This window comes from Rhopalosiphum padi, chromosome 1 (genome assembly GCF_020882245.1).
Source record: "Rhopalosiphum padi isolate XX-2018 chromosome 1, ASM2088224v1, whole genome shotgun sequence".
NCBI lineage: Eukaryota > Metazoa > Arthropoda > Insecta > Hemiptera > Aphididae > Rhopalosiphum > Rhopalosiphum padi.
Window position 1 is genome coordinate 24,968,548 of NC_083597.1, and position 15,868 is coordinate 24,984,415.

The window sequence follows — 15,868 nt, forward strand, 5'->3', positions numbered from 1 at the left end:
ATAATATATTTCACATATCTAATATGTTGCACGTTGCACTCTTATTTTCGATTATTATATTCTTACCCTATGCGAATTACTTAATATAGGTATATACATTAATTTTGATTTAGTTGGTTAAATCCTCATAACCCTTAGATAAATCACTAACAAATCTAAAAAGATAAAATAAATACAGTTTTTACACCATATGAAATATAATGGCTTCATACTAATGACCATGTTATAATAATATAATAACTTATCTGAACTCTTCACGCAACGATAAGACGTGGTTTCCGTGATAAAATGGCTTTAAGTTATAATTTCGAAACGAAATCCGAGCTACAATATATAATTGACAATTGTACTATTGTTCTTAACTTGTTGAAATATGAAAAACTTTTAATTTCAGTTTTCTGAGGATCGTGCTATGTAGTAAACCAAATTTATTCCGATTCAAGATATATACTTAAATAGTTAAATAAACCATAAGTAATAAAGATTTATTGTTTTATATAATCTTTATATATGAAATAAACATATAAATAAACATAATATCGTAACTATTACCTACTAGCGACTCATTGCATTTATAATTAGCATTGAATTATTCAATTATAAAGTGTCACAATATTATATATTCAGTGCTATTAGTATTACAAATTGAGCGCTTTTTTTTTCAAAATGTATAAAATGGCTTGACGGTTATTGCTTGTTTTCAAGAATCATAGAATTTAGTTATGTTGGTACTCTTCTCATATCACACATTTTATCTATAGCATAACGCATTACTTAATACTTGGTTGTCAATTTATTCTCATTGAGATTTCAGTTATTTTTCATTCGGAGTGTTTTGACGAAGTTTCACGTTATTTTACTGTTTTAGTATATTTCTTTATTATTGATACCCCTGAGATATGACAATATAATTGCAATTTTAAATTTATGGTTTTTTAGGCTCTAAAATGTTTGGTAAGTGATTTGTTTATTAAGTTATTACTAGTTATTTTATTACGTCATTGTTGTACATAAATTAGTAATTTGTTAAAAAAACAATAATATTTCATTATACTGTGTACATGATAATATATATATATATACTAACGTAATCTAAATATTTGTTTATGCTAAATATGATAGGTTCTGGATCAGGAGCATTTTCCGGTGGGGCCGGAAACACATCGGGATTTGGTCAGTCGGCATTTGGTAAGCCCACAGCACCTGCAGTGTTTGGCCAAACAAATACATCAATGTTTAATCAGACAACACAGCCTAATACAGGATTGTTTGGATCTACTGCTGCTGCGCCTGCATTTGGTCAAACGCCTACCGCTCAACCATCATTTGGAGGTTAATATTTAGTTAATTTATAAAGATTGAATGAAATAAAAGTATTTTATTAGGTTTCAATACTGGCGGAGCGTCATTGTTTGGAACTCCTACAGCAACATCTGTGTCTACAGGAGGGTTATTTGGTCAACAAAATGCTTCAATGGGTGGAAATACTGGAGGTGGATTATTTGGTTCTAGTAATCCTAATACTTCATTTGGACAATCAAAACCAGTTGGAACAGGATTCTCTTTTGGAACACCAGTGGCACAGCCAACTGGTAATATATTTGGTACACCTCAAACAAGCACTGCAGGCACTGGAATGTTTGGCGCCTCTACTACTGGTAATTCATAAACAATCATAAGAGTTGGATATTTATCATGGGGTTGCTACATTTTATTTTACTTAATGTAGGACAAATATTTTGATAAAATTTGTATTGGGAAAATTTTACCACTAAGTTGAGAAAATAATTTTAAAATATATTTTGTCAGTCAATTAGTAATCAACTTGATCATCCATGATATATAGCAATCCTAATTTATAACTGAAAACTAAAAAGTATAAAAAGTAAGAAATGTAAACCAATTAAAAATGTTATTATTCATTCAAAACCTACTATAAATATTTCATAGATTATTTATTGAAACTACATGTTTTGTATTTGCATGTTTATGTGAGTTATGACACCAACAATAATTTCTATAGGTATTTGCCTACAGGTGTATCTGGTAAATCTAATAAGAAAAGTAAAATATTTTTAAAAATTTTCATAGAAACCTTAATAAAAATGACCCACAATGTAAAAAAAAAATACAAAATATTAATAAAACAATAACGTAGCTATAGTTAAAAATGCAAAATATTATATGAGTATGAATAATATTTATTATAAATTAAAAAATAATGATAATAATAATAAATATATTATAGAATTTTAAATAAATATATTATCCATTAATACAAATATTTTGTAGGTACTTTTGGTGCTACATCTGGATTTGGAACAACATCTGCTGGTGGAACAACCATAAAATTTAATCCTGTGACTGGTACTGATACAATGGTCAGAAATGGTGTAAATCAAACAATTAATACCAGACATCAATCAATAACTGTTATGAAAGAATATGAAACAAAAATATTTGAGGAACTAAGATTTGAAGATTATTCTGCAAACCGCAAAGTTGGACAACAGGTAATAGTTATTTGGTAAACTAAAAATTAAAATTATTTTATGTTTTGCTTATTTTTTCTATTCTTTTAAATTTTTGTTTTATAGTTTATAACAAATATTTGAAACTACAGTTGTTATTTTGTTAACATATTATAACCTAAACTTTATTTTTGTTATTTTATTCATAGGGAGCTGTTGGCGGTGGAATTTTTGGATCCCCTAAAACTTTATTTAGTTCTACAACAACTACAAGTACAGGTTTATTTGGAGCAAATGATAATAAACCACTTTTTGGTGCAACTTCAACAACACCTGCACTAGGAGGTAAGTTTATTTTTTTTTTAAATATTTTTATTTGTGGTTAAAAGTTTCAATTTAAAATGAAAATATTTAGTAAATAATTAATTAACTTAAGTAAAACATTGGCGTGTAGTAATTAAATTACTTCATAAAAATGTATAAATCAGTACAAACTTCATAAATCAAAATTCTTGATTGATTTTTAAAAAAATCCTTAATGAAGTATTCCTAACAGTGCTTCATTAGTTGTTTTTTATAATTTGAAATACTTTAATATTTCAAAATGATTTTATCATTTGAACTCATCCAAATTAAGGCATACAGTGAAAACTCAGCTTTTACTGATTTGGAATCGGGGAAATCATTCACAATGTTTTTATTATTTTTATTTTGTATACAATAATATTATTAGTTGATACAAAATGGAAATTATTTTATTGCATTTTTTGCTTTGATTAAGTATTAGAGTTTATTATACTTTTAGATTAGATTGTATCTGTACCTAAAAACTTGTAATTTTCATACTATCATTTATTTAAAATTATTTACTGGCACTGTAAGTTTTAATTTAGGCATAAATAAAGTCTTTATACTTCTATTGTACTTGAATATAAATACATGAATTAACAGTAGTGTAAAATAAATAGGATTTGGAAACACTGGTACTTCAAACGTTTTTGGTGCACAGAATAGCTTATTTGGAAAACCTCAACAAACAACACCAGCATTTGGTACTCAACCATCTACTCAAGCGTTCGGTATGAATACGGCTCAACCAAATATTTTTGGATCAAATACAGCTCAAACAGCTAAACCATTTGGAGGTAATTTTCAAAATAAAATATATATATATATATATAATAATGAATTATTTATTTATATGATAAATAAAGTTATATTCAATAAAATATTAAAAATTTAAATTTATAATAAATTCACTATTTTCACTAACAGAAATTTTTTTCTCATTTCTTATCCTAAATTAATGTTAAGTATATTAATTGTTTAACTATTTGTTTGTTATTTGTGTCTATGTACACCAATAATTATGCTAACAATCATCCTCTTTCTAGGAAAATTTAGATTAGACCAGTGATCTATCATTTTATATTGATAATTTAATGTTCTATTGTATATAGTATTTTTTTTTATTGAATTCTGAATTATTTGCTAATATTTTGAAGCATAAATTATATAAAATACATTTTAATATATGTATATTTTTATTTAAGTTGCTGCTCCTCAGACAAATATATTTGGAAGTACTGCTCCTTCAACTTTTGGTACTCAAACTACAGGATTTGGTCAAACTGGTTTCGGACAACCCAATCAGGTATTATTGCTTTATAAAATATTTGTTTATTCTTCTGAGTTCTTTAAAAATTGTTAAACATTTTTCCAGAACAACTTATTTGGTCAAAATAAACCAGCATTTGGTCTTGGATCAACACAGACAACAACAGGTTTTGGTTTTGGAACTAACACATCTACTAGTGCAAATGGTCTTTTCGGAAGTAAACCTGCTAATACTGGATTTCAAATGACTACTCCAGCTTTTGGTACAAACAATGCTTTTGGAGCTACATCAACAGCTCAACCAGCTACTGGTGGTTTATTTGGCTCTAATGCTTTTAATAAGGCACCAACTACATCATTATTTAACCAACCAACAAATCAACAAACAGGTTCATAAAATAATTCTTATCTAATTAATAACTATGGAAATAACTTTGAAATTACATAATTTTATTTAAACCGTAGGTGTATTTAATAATGCTGCAAAACCTGGAGGGCTATTTGGCCAAGGAACACAAGGAACTGGACTTTTTGGATCATCTAACTCTAATAATTTTGGTTCAGGCGGGACATCATTTTTTGGTGTTAACCAATCTAGTGGAATTGGACTTTTTGGAAAGTAATTAAGTTTGATAAAAATTAATTCATTGCTTCTAAAACTAAATATAATATTTTAAATTTAGTTCCAATAATGTTCAGCTATCTACCAATCAAGTATCACAAAGTAATCAAATGCAATTACAATTAGATACATTAAAAGCAATGCCATATGGAGATTCACCTTTGTTCAAAAGATTTTATAAGGTCTTAAAATAATATAAAATTTGCATTGTATATTTTTATTAAAATTAAATATGTTTTAATTAGGATGTATCAAAAGTAGATGATTCATCTCTTGTACGATCACAAAGTGTATCACTTGAGAAGTTTGGTAGCTATAAAGTTTCTCCGATACCAACACCAAAAAGAATACCTCAAATTCGTAGAAATTTCCCTCAATTTAACCGTAAGTCATTATTTGACGGACTTGAAGAATCTCCGCCAACAATGAAATGCAGAGATAAAGTAGGTGATAATTCACTACTATTTAATGCTTCTTCTCCAAGATCGGACTGTAAGAAATTAAATTTAAAAAAAGACTACAATGACTGTAGTAAATTAAACAATGGAAATAGTATGATTATGCATACAAAACCACTTGCTAAGTAATATATAAATAGATGTAAAAATGTATTACATTTATAAATAATAAATTTTTATTTTAGATTAGAGCTATATTTTTCTAATAAACAAGTCTCTCCAGATGATAGTTCAAATACTGTTAATTTGTCATTAATTGAAGAAAACAATACAATTTCTCAATTAAAAAGCAATAAACAAATTAATTTGAATACTTCAAAAGGAACAGAAGTCTATGAAACTTCTCGAAATAATATTACTGGTAAAAAAATTATCAATTTTATACTTTAATAATATATAATTAATAAAAATAAAAAAAAAAAATAGGCAAGCGGGTATCATTCTGCTGTATATTAGGTGTTGAGTAGGTCACTTCAATGGGCGTGTTAAATTTTAATTCTATGATAAATCATTGTATAAGAAAAACAATTCTGATTGAAGAATGTTAGAATAATATATTACAGTATATTTCATAATATGTTCTGTGGTATTGCTAATAAACAAATTTATTTTACTATTAGTTGGTTAGATAAGGTTTTATTAGATCAAATTTACAGTTCAAATTTATCCTCAAAGTTTAAAATCATAAAATTTTATCAACTACTTTTCATATACTTTATAATTATATATACACATAGACACACTAAAAATACACTTGTCATTGTTAAATTAGTACAATAAAAATATATTTGTGAAGTGTAGAAAAAAAAAATATTTTAATTTAATATGTATCCAAATACAAATGTTGTGACCTAGGTATTGGCATAATAATCAAATTTTTGAGTAAGCAACCCTTAGTGTAAAATTAAGTATTGATAAAAAAAAAAAAAAAATTCATAAACATTAGGTATTTGCTATAAATGTGTTGGTAACTGGAAAAAAAACTAAAATAAATACTTTTATTAAGTATAAAAAATTAAAAAACACAAATTTGTACATATTAAATTATAGAGAAAATAGGACTATTAAATAATCAAACTAATAACTACTCACCATATTTCATAATAATACTGTATTATATTGTATATACCGTGTACACTTAACAGATCATAAGTTAATGATGAAATTGATTTGATAAAAAATACAGTTTTTATATATATGTGTGTGTTTTTTTTATTAATAACTAATATAGGTTAATACAAGTTACAGTAAATATAAGTCTTATAATAAGCCAAAAATTAAATGTGTAAATTAAAAACTTGTAATATTAGGGGTTTTTTTCTTCAACTAAATGTAATGATTAAAAAATTACTAATTATTTAATATTAATATTTATAAATTAATATATATTATTTTATGTAATGTGATCAAACCTGGTTTAGATGCTGTTGTCATTGATAACCAAGAACCTTCAATTGATTCCAATACTCCTGAAGCAGAAGATCATCCTACTGGGATAAAGTTAAGACGTGTTGGATATTATACTATTCCACCTATGAATGAATTGGCAGAATTAGTAGATGATGATGGATCATGTTTTGTGGATGGTTTCACAATTGGACGCTATGATTACGGAAATGTATATTTTCCTGATCGTTTTAATGTTGCAGGTCTAGACTTAGATACTATAGGTAAGACAGTGGTGTTTTTTTCCAGTAAATATTTTAATTTATCTATTAAAATTAATGATCTAAAAAAATAAAATAAAATTGTATTATTATTTCAGTACATATAAGACATAGAGAAATTATAATTTACCAAGATGATGAATTTAAACCCCCTCTAGGGGAGGGATTAAATAGAAAGGCTACTGTTACTTTAGATAGAGTGTGGCCTAATGATAAAACAACAAAACAACCAATCACTAACCCTGATCGTATTGCAGCTACAAATTTTGTTGTTAAACTTCAAAGGGCATGTGCCAAATTAAGCACTCAATTTGTAGATTATCGTTCAGACACAGGATCTTGGGTGTTTAATGTTGAACATTTTTCAAAATATGCTCTCATAGATTCTGATGATGAAGATGAGGATATCGTACTGGATCGTAGTGTCGAATCTAAAACTCTTCCTAAACCAATTTTACAAAAGCCTAAGACTATAAAATCAACAGAAAACATTAGCCCAAAACAAAATGTATGTATCAATAATCTTTTTAGTTTTTTTTAAGGTGTTTTTATTTATATACTTCTTGAACATGTTTAAATAGGTTATGAAACCATTACTAGATCTTTCTGCTGGTCTTGATAGAGCTCAATTACCACATCAGTATTTATTAAAACCAAACTTTCAGCTCCCTACTGTTACTGAATTAACTAATGATTCACATATTATGCATTATTATGGTATGAATTAAATCTAAAACAACCTGTTTTTTAAATTTTTAGATGATTTTTAATTAAAAATATATATTTTTTCTAGACATGAACAAAGAAAATAGCATTAATGTAACTGCTCAGCTATCACAACATATGAATTTACAGGCATCAAAAATACAATGCATGAAAGCTTCATTTGATGATATTTTTTATAATGAGTTAGAGCTGATGGAACAAGATGATGACACTTATGGTAAAATTGTTTAGATTTAATTACAAAATACACAATTTATTAATGAATATTTCTTTAGGACAAAAAGATAAATTTGAAGACAAGTTAGAAAAAATCTTGGAAACAATTCCTGAATGTTTAATTAGCCCTAAAACTCAAGATAATATTTCCAAGTCAAAGTCTATAATAACTCCAGTAGATAATCAAGTGTCTCCAAAGTTTCTCATCACTAAACAAAGTAATTAATTTAAATGATTTATATGGGTTTTATATTAACCCTCAGGCACCTGTGCGACAGCACTCCGTGCTGCACATTCACTAAAATTGATACTGGTTCAAAGTACATGGTAACATCGCCAGATAGCAAACAGGTATCATATCTACAAATATCAGGCTACTTTATTACCGATACGCCAAATTTATTGCTTATTTGAAATAATTCAAATTTAATATTCAACATTCCAAAATATCTTTTTTATGGCGATTCACTAGATATTTTTATTTTTATTGATTATAAGTTTGCAAGTGATTAACAAAATAATTTAGGTCAAATTCCGCGGTGTCGGCATGAAGTGCTGTCTGCGGGTGTCGGTTAAAATAATTACTTTTTTGACTATTATTGACATAATATAATTGAAGAGTGTAATTTTTAATTATTTAAAGTTTTAATTTCTTTTGTTATAAATTTGAAGTAGAAGTTAATATTTTCTTTAATGTGTTTTGAAAACAGTCCAAATTACATGTATATATATTTTTTTATCATATATAATTATTGTATGCATGATACTTTTTGTTAGTGCCAAGGAATTCAAACATGTATTATATAATATTTAATATGATTTCTAAGGTTAATAGAATTTGCATAAGAATTTAAAACTAATCTTATAATTGATTTTGTTTTTATAATATTTAATGCTGCTCTATCATTATTGTTGGTTATTTGCTCTAGAAAAAAAATATTAATATATTTTATAACTTAAAATTTAATTAAAATTATGTATTAAATATATAACTATTAATCACTACACTATAATCCGTGTCTCGAAAACTGGCAGACGACTGCTGGTGTACCTTGAACTTCACCCACTGTTTACACAGTGGCTCTCATTCTCATTTTACTGTAACTACTTCGCTGTTGTGATCTAGAATAGTGGTGTACATCTACTACTCACTTACTCTATTATTCAATTTATATTTGTATTTTTAACATTAATTTATTAGCTTAATCTAATATTTTTTATATTTATTAATTAATATGTTGAATTTTGATGATTTGTAGAAAATAAAGTTGTTCAAGTTGTCGAATCATTAAAACCAGTTTTAACCGCCCCAGTAAGTATATATATATCTATTCTTCCTATACTGTTTTAATATGATTAATTACTTTTTAATGATCTTAATCCATTGCTAATTTATATTTTTAGTTAAAGTCTCTTATAAATTAATTTAATTTATCCAATCACTCAAACAATTATATTTTTAGCTTTTCGGGTTACACTATTTAATTTCTGTTTCTTGAATAATTAATTAATTACTATAGTTTTCTAAGTGTCCTTGTACATAATTTATTATATTTATTTTTTTTTAGCTTCAAGCTCAACGGTTTAATTTAATATATGATTCTAATGTCCGACTACCATTTGAAGTAGAGTTTAATAATACATGCGAGTCTAGTAAACTGTCATTATTAAATACTTTATCAATGAAAGTTCCTTGGTCAGGCAATTTAACATTTATTACACTTAATACTAAATCTAAGGGAAGTTTTTTACCAACAAAAGGACTGGATATCGGTTTTTTATCAACAGAGTTGTCTGGACGTGGAAAAAATGATTATTCTTCTACAATTTTACAGAAGTTACAAATTATAACCCCTGTTAAAACTGAGACATTTATTGTAAGTTGAGTCATAACATATACTTGCATTACTTAAATAAATTTACAATATGAAATGATACTCTAAATAACATATTTTAGGAATTATTGACTGAACATTTAGAAATTTGTATGATGAATAGTAACTGTGATGCTAAAGACAACAACATTCCATACTTTTATCCAACATTTGGAGTTGATGCATTACATTCTCATTGTTATTTGTTGTCTCACTTCTCTGAACTACCTGAAGAAGAACACTATTCTCATGTATGGGAGTTGATTAAAGCATTGTGGGGAGATCCAGAAAATCTGTATACTAAAGACTATCCTCAAGAACATGTATACAATATGGCTAGACGTCAGGCAGTATCTGATTGGCTAGAAAATGTATTAGAAAAAACAGTAGATTCTAATAATGCTAACGAGAATGTCTCTCAAAAAATATTAAATCTAGTTTCAGTACATAAAATTATGGAAGCTTGTGATTTAGCAATTTCTAATAGTATGTAACATTATTATTGTTAAATTTTAAATATTATGTTTATTTCATTATGATTGTATTTGTTTTAGATGAATTCAATTTAGCAATGTTATTAGCACAATTAGGAAGTGAAAATTCTGTCAGATGTTGCATTCAACGACAACTTTGGCAATGGTTCAATAGCAAAGCTGATCTGTTCATAGATATTGATCACCTTAAGTTGTACACTATGATTTCAGGACAACCTTTATTTGATTCCAATCAAGGAATAGTTAATGTTTGTGAAAATTTAAACTGGTTAAGAGCTTTTGCTATACACATGTGGTATGTATGATTGGTGGTTATATGAACTCAGAATAAGTATTCTAAAATGCAATATATAATTCATTTGTAGGTACATCCAACCTCCATCTAGTACTATTAGAGATGTACTAGATGCATATCAAAGTTCATTTGAAAGTGACGACTCTTATGCTTTCAAACCATATAAAACATATGATGGCATTATTGATATTGATGATAAATTTGCTACTTATGATATTTGTTATCATTTAATGAAACTTTACACTGATTCAGCATACCAAATGGACAAGATTATAAATCCATTTACTCATACACGGGATCCAATGGATTATAATTTTTGTTGGCTTTTGTACAACACATTACAATCTCTTGGCTATACACAAATGTCTGAAACATATGCTAATCAATTACATATAAATTTTGCTTCGCAGTTGGTATCGCATGGACAGTGGCAATGGGCCGTATTTGTTCTTATGCATATAAAAGACGAACAATTGTAATAATTCTTAGTTTTACGATTACATTTTTAATAAATTTAATAATAACATGTTGTGTTTATTCCAGGAGAGAAAGTTTAGTTGAAGAGGTTATTGAAAGAAATGTTGAACTACCCGTTAGTAATATCAATGAAATCATTCTATCTGATAAAGAAACCTTTGTAATAGAAAAGTTAAATGTTAAAGAAGTAATAATATATAATGCAAAGGCTATTTTGGCTGTGACACAAAAAAAGTATGTTATTGACCATTGTAAAAGAGTTTAAGTCAAAATTGAATAATTATTTCAGTTTTTGTGTAATTTACATTTATTTTATTGGTTTTAGATATTTGGAAGCTACTATTTGTTACTTAAAAGCTGAACAGTGGCAAGAAGCTCACAATATACTTACAAATCACTTATTCGCAAACTATTTGCTTCAAAAAAGTATAATAATTTAAAAAATAATATGTTTATAATTTTTAATTTTTTCTTTATTTTTTTTTTTTTGAAGATGGACAAAAAACTTTAAAACATTTGCTTAGTTGGTTAATAGATGGTTCAAAAGTAGATGGATCAATACCAACAAACTTGCAAGATAGTTCAACTATTTTAGAATATTTAAATTTAAATAAAACATTAAATAAAATGTCTATTGAAAAATCTATACCACTCATTGCTATATTATGTGATCGGGTATCATGTTTGCCTGAGACCACAGTTAAAGAAAGGTAAAATAACTATAAACAACATAATATCAAGCTGACAGCCTTAAAACTTTTCATTAAATATTTCATTTGTATGTTTTAGAATGATAAAAACTGAACTGTCTAGTTGTATAGCTCGGAAAATCGGACAACTAGTATCAAAAGTTGAGCCATCAAATTATAAGATTTTTAGTCCCTTAGTTCTACCTATGAATAAGTTAAAAATAACAGAAGATTATGCAACAGAAGAATTACTTCTTAGCTTATTAGATTATATTTAAATTTTATTTTAAGTATTTTTATCATTATTTTTTTTAATGTCCAATTATAATATTTCAGTTCAATAAATTACAATTTTTTTGTATATACTTAATCATGTTAAAGGTTTTCTTTATTATTATTTTGAAGGTATAAAATAAAGCTGTTTTGTATGTTATTTTATTAGTTATAATTAAATATAAATATGACAGAACTATAAACATAATAAACTTGCTAATAATTTTAAAGATGTTAATAAACTAATTAATTTTGAAAAGTAATTTGTTTTTTAATAATTTTTAGTTAAATTAATTTTATAAAAAAAAGAAGCATTTATATTAGTGTTTCATATTAATAATTTAAATGTTTATTGTTTAGCTTTGGCTGCTTGTCGTCGTTTTACATCCCAGTTGTAAACCCTGGCCATATTAACTTCAGTTGTAGTGAATTGATCCCTGAAAATAATTACATATGGGTAATACAAGAAAAGAAATATAATTTATTAAATTATTAAATTTAACATACCTAAGAAAATCAAGATCATCATCGACTTGTCCCATATTATCAGTTGCCAATTGTATATTTCTTGAAATAAGTTCAGTGGCATCATCTAGATTATACTCCAACATAACATTTGCCTGTAATAAATACCAATGTATTTAATTTATTAATTAATGTAAAAATTAAATCATTAAAAATCATAATTACTCCAAGCCAAAGATACACATTATCAGTTGCTTGTATATGAGCTTTAGCATAAACATCATCAGATAATAAAAAGTCTGTCTTCAATTGTTGTCCTTTATGAGCTTTCATTGTTTTAATCATCTCGAGTGTATTTTCTAAATCTGGTAATTGTGATTGCAATCTGTATTCATAAATTAAAGGTATGATAATTAAACATAATTCTTGATATAAATAACAATGTTTTTATGTTAACTATTAAACCAACCAGAATATGATATACATATTATACTATATGATTATGCAAAACAAAAATTGTGGCGTCTAAGTTGTTATTAGAGTTTGAACACCAATTACTAAATTTAAAGAACAGAAAATTGTTGAAGTAATAATATATACTAATCATAAAATATTGTTTTAAAATTTAAATAATATCCACTTTTTCACTTTTTGATAATAGATGTTTAACTTTAACATTAGCCTGGATGCAAAAACTTTGATTTTGCATAATGATAATTTAACAATTCAACCATAGGAATTTAAAGATGTACTATAGTTACAAATTGACCATTTAATCTATTAGATAATTACAATTTGTAGACATAATTATAAATAAAACTTAACTACCTATATTATAAAAAATAAAATAATATAATTATTAGCGTTTCACACAATCTAGTACATGATTGATGAAATATTGTAATGGCTAACACAAATAGAAGTAGTGTAAATAAAAATAGATTTACAGGGTCCCTGTATGGTTCCCTATGGGTCCCTAATGGTTAATATGGCACTGAAAATAAATATTACAAGAATAATTTGAATATGATAGTATAGCTGTTCAAAATTGAAGAAAAAACTCTCGTACATGAATATTACTAGTTCACAAAAATCAATTAACTATCTAATGTTAATCTTTCTACTGCAGATATTTAATATGGATGATAAATGTTATACTAGGGAATAAAACCCAGGAATAAATTTTAGTTTATAAAAAAAAATAATACTTTAGGCAATATTGACAATTTTCAGAATATCAAGTAGTTAAATTTTATTTAATCTTTTTAAATGTGGAATAAAATCACAAAAATAAATTTAAAATATATATATATATATTAATATATTTATTTATAATTTGTACTTACCTTTTTCTCTTTGTGATTAAATTGTATTCAAAAAATTTATATTTGCTATGTTGCTCGTCCAATCTTTTAAGTACATCTTCAACGCTACTATTTTCTGATTTTTCCATAAACTTGTCTACATCGTCCTGTATCAAAAAATGTTGTTAATATTTAGATTTAACAGTTGCAAATGTAGTATTCACAAACCACAAACACTGCTGATGGTATTCGAGGATTATTTTCTTGTTTGCTACCTTCTTTTTCCATATTTATAAAAGTAAAAAATATCTAAGTAAATACTAAATATGTTCAAATTGTATGTAAGATATTTCAGAATTCTAGGTTCATCAGTCTCATGAAATTGCCAGTTCGAACCTTGGGTTGAAATCTTGAAATTTCGAAAACTAATATCAAAATCAAATTATCAAAATTTTCTAACCTTAAACTTAATAAATCATTGCATGGAAGATTAAAGAATATTCTATCTCGTGTTATCTTTTAAAAATTAATCCTTTGATAAGAAATCTTAAAAAAATAAGTACATACATTTAATCATTATTCATTAATTTCATTCTTATTTATTTTTTACTTTCTAATTTTTTTACACTTAGGTAGTAACTTAATTGCTTTTCTAGTTTAACATTTACGGTTAAACCAATTAGGAGCTAGATTCTAGCAAATTTGGACGTATTATATAACTATAATTTATATATATAGCATGAGTGCATGACCATAATTCATAAACTATATTAAAATTGTATAATGTAGTCTGTGGATCATAAAACCACCTTAGAATTGTCCTTAGTATATATTTAGATATTTAATATTTTAATAACAATCACATATAGTAAATATATACATAACAATGTTATTATTTAATAATCTGAGTCAGTGTTCATTAAAATAAGATTTTTAAACAATTTCAAAATTTATATTTTATTCTCATTATTTTTTCAGTTATAAATTTCAAACAAGACGTTAATATTATCATGCTGTTTAAACTTCTACCGGTGGCCACCGTTTAAATTCCTCATACTTTTATAAGAATGTTAAATAGAGGATAATAAAAATAAATATATATTTATGCTTTATACGTTGAAAAAAATGAACTACCTATCTGATATAAATCGAATTTCGGTTTCAATTTTTCAATATCAGAATTAGGAAATTTTGGTTTTGGTTTTAAAACGGTTTCAAGCCCTGATTTAAAGTATAATATCTCCGTAAGTTTTCGTTCAAATTTCGATTACAATACGTCAACATTTTCAGAAAAATTACCTGATTCATATTTTTCTTTAAAATATATATGTTCTCATTTGAAAAACCAAAATTGGTATCACCAGAGGATACTCTTTAAATATTATGAAAAATCTAAGTACTCGAAAATATCATCTTTAATTACGTTTAAAAATTCCAAAAATCAGAATTTGAATACATGCATAATTAAAGCATAAAATTGGGATGAGCATACTTAAAAAATCACCTTGTATAATTTAAGCAATTTAATATAATATACAGTACTACATTTAAAAAAATTACAACATAAAAATAATAAATTATATTGACTTATTTTTATATTTTAACTTTTTCACGTTATGCTATTCATTTTTATATCATCCAGTCTTCCCATAAAGACAGTTGATATTCACTTGATCTTCTTTTTGCTGGCATACGACATCTGAGTTGAACACTGAACACAGCCGACAAATTTTCTATTAGACTTATACACGAAACATATTTCCTCCGCGGGTAGTCAACGATTCAATACAAAATTGGTCACCAAAGAATAAAATAAAAATACATATTAAAAATAAATTAAACTTAAAGAAAATACAATTTTATTATTTAATAATCCGTGTCAGTGTTCATTTAAATTTGATTTTTAAACAATTTTAAAATGTATTCTCATTATTTTTGCAGTTATAAATTTCAAACAAGAATGTAATATTATCGTGCTGTACTGTATCGTCCGTCTACTCTGTGGCGACTTACGTAAAATTGTGGTTCTTGGTGAAGCCGTCGCATAAGACGAATTTGTTGGGCGGCTATCCATTTCACCTACCAAAACGATGTATCATTTTAAGTGTACCAATATACATTTATCATTCACTCAACATTAACTAATTTTTAGTTATGTATATATTATCATTTATTTTTTGAACATTTATAAAACTTTTAAACGATTATAATCTTCTCACA

The 15,868-nt window shown here is 25.9% G+C and overlaps 2 protein-coding genes across 2 annotated transcripts; one reads left to right on the plus strand and one right to left on the minus strand.

The window, feature by feature from the left end:
* The first annotated feature begins 784 nt into the window (after positions 1-784).
* LOC132918255 (nuclear pore complex protein Nup98-Nup96) lies at positions 785-11,977 on the plus strand. Its single transcript, XM_060979397.1, has 26 exons — positions 785-954; positions 1,123-1,332; positions 1,386-1,658; positions 2,293-2,513; positions 2,681-2,816; positions 3,440-3,616; positions 4,025-4,125; positions 4,195-4,477; positions 4,554-4,707; positions 4,772-4,892; positions 4,956-5,293; positions 5,354-5,529; positions 6,590-6,838; positions 6,934-7,343; positions 7,417-7,552; positions 7,629-7,778; positions 7,837-7,995; positions 9,037-9,089; positions 9,346-9,654; positions 9,735-10,137; positions 10,206-10,440; positions 10,511-10,915; positions 10,984-11,151; positions 11,243-11,343; positions 11,411-11,627; positions 11,707-11,977. The coding sequence occupies exons 1-26, from the start codon at positions 948-950 to the stop codon at positions 11,882-11,884; spliced, it is 5,370 nt and encodes a 1,789-aa protein (XP_060835380.1). The 5' UTR covers positions 785-947; the 3' UTR covers positions 11,885-11,977.
* Positions 11,978-12,025: 48 nt separating this feature from the next.
* On the minus strand, positions 12,026-14,086 carry LOC132918264 (prefoldin subunit 3). Its single transcript, XM_060979410.1, has 5 exons — positions 13,877-14,086; positions 13,691-13,815; positions 12,570-12,729; positions 12,387-12,499; positions 12,026-12,316 (listed from the first exon to the last, which is right to left on the minus strand). The coding sequence occupies exons 1-5, from the start codon at positions 13,934-13,936 to the stop codon at positions 12,229-12,231; spliced, it is 546 nt and encodes a 181-aa protein (XP_060835393.1). The 5' UTR covers positions 13,937-14,086; the 3' UTR covers positions 12,026-12,228.
* Between the last annotated feature and the right edge of the window lie 1,782 nt (positions 14,087-15,868).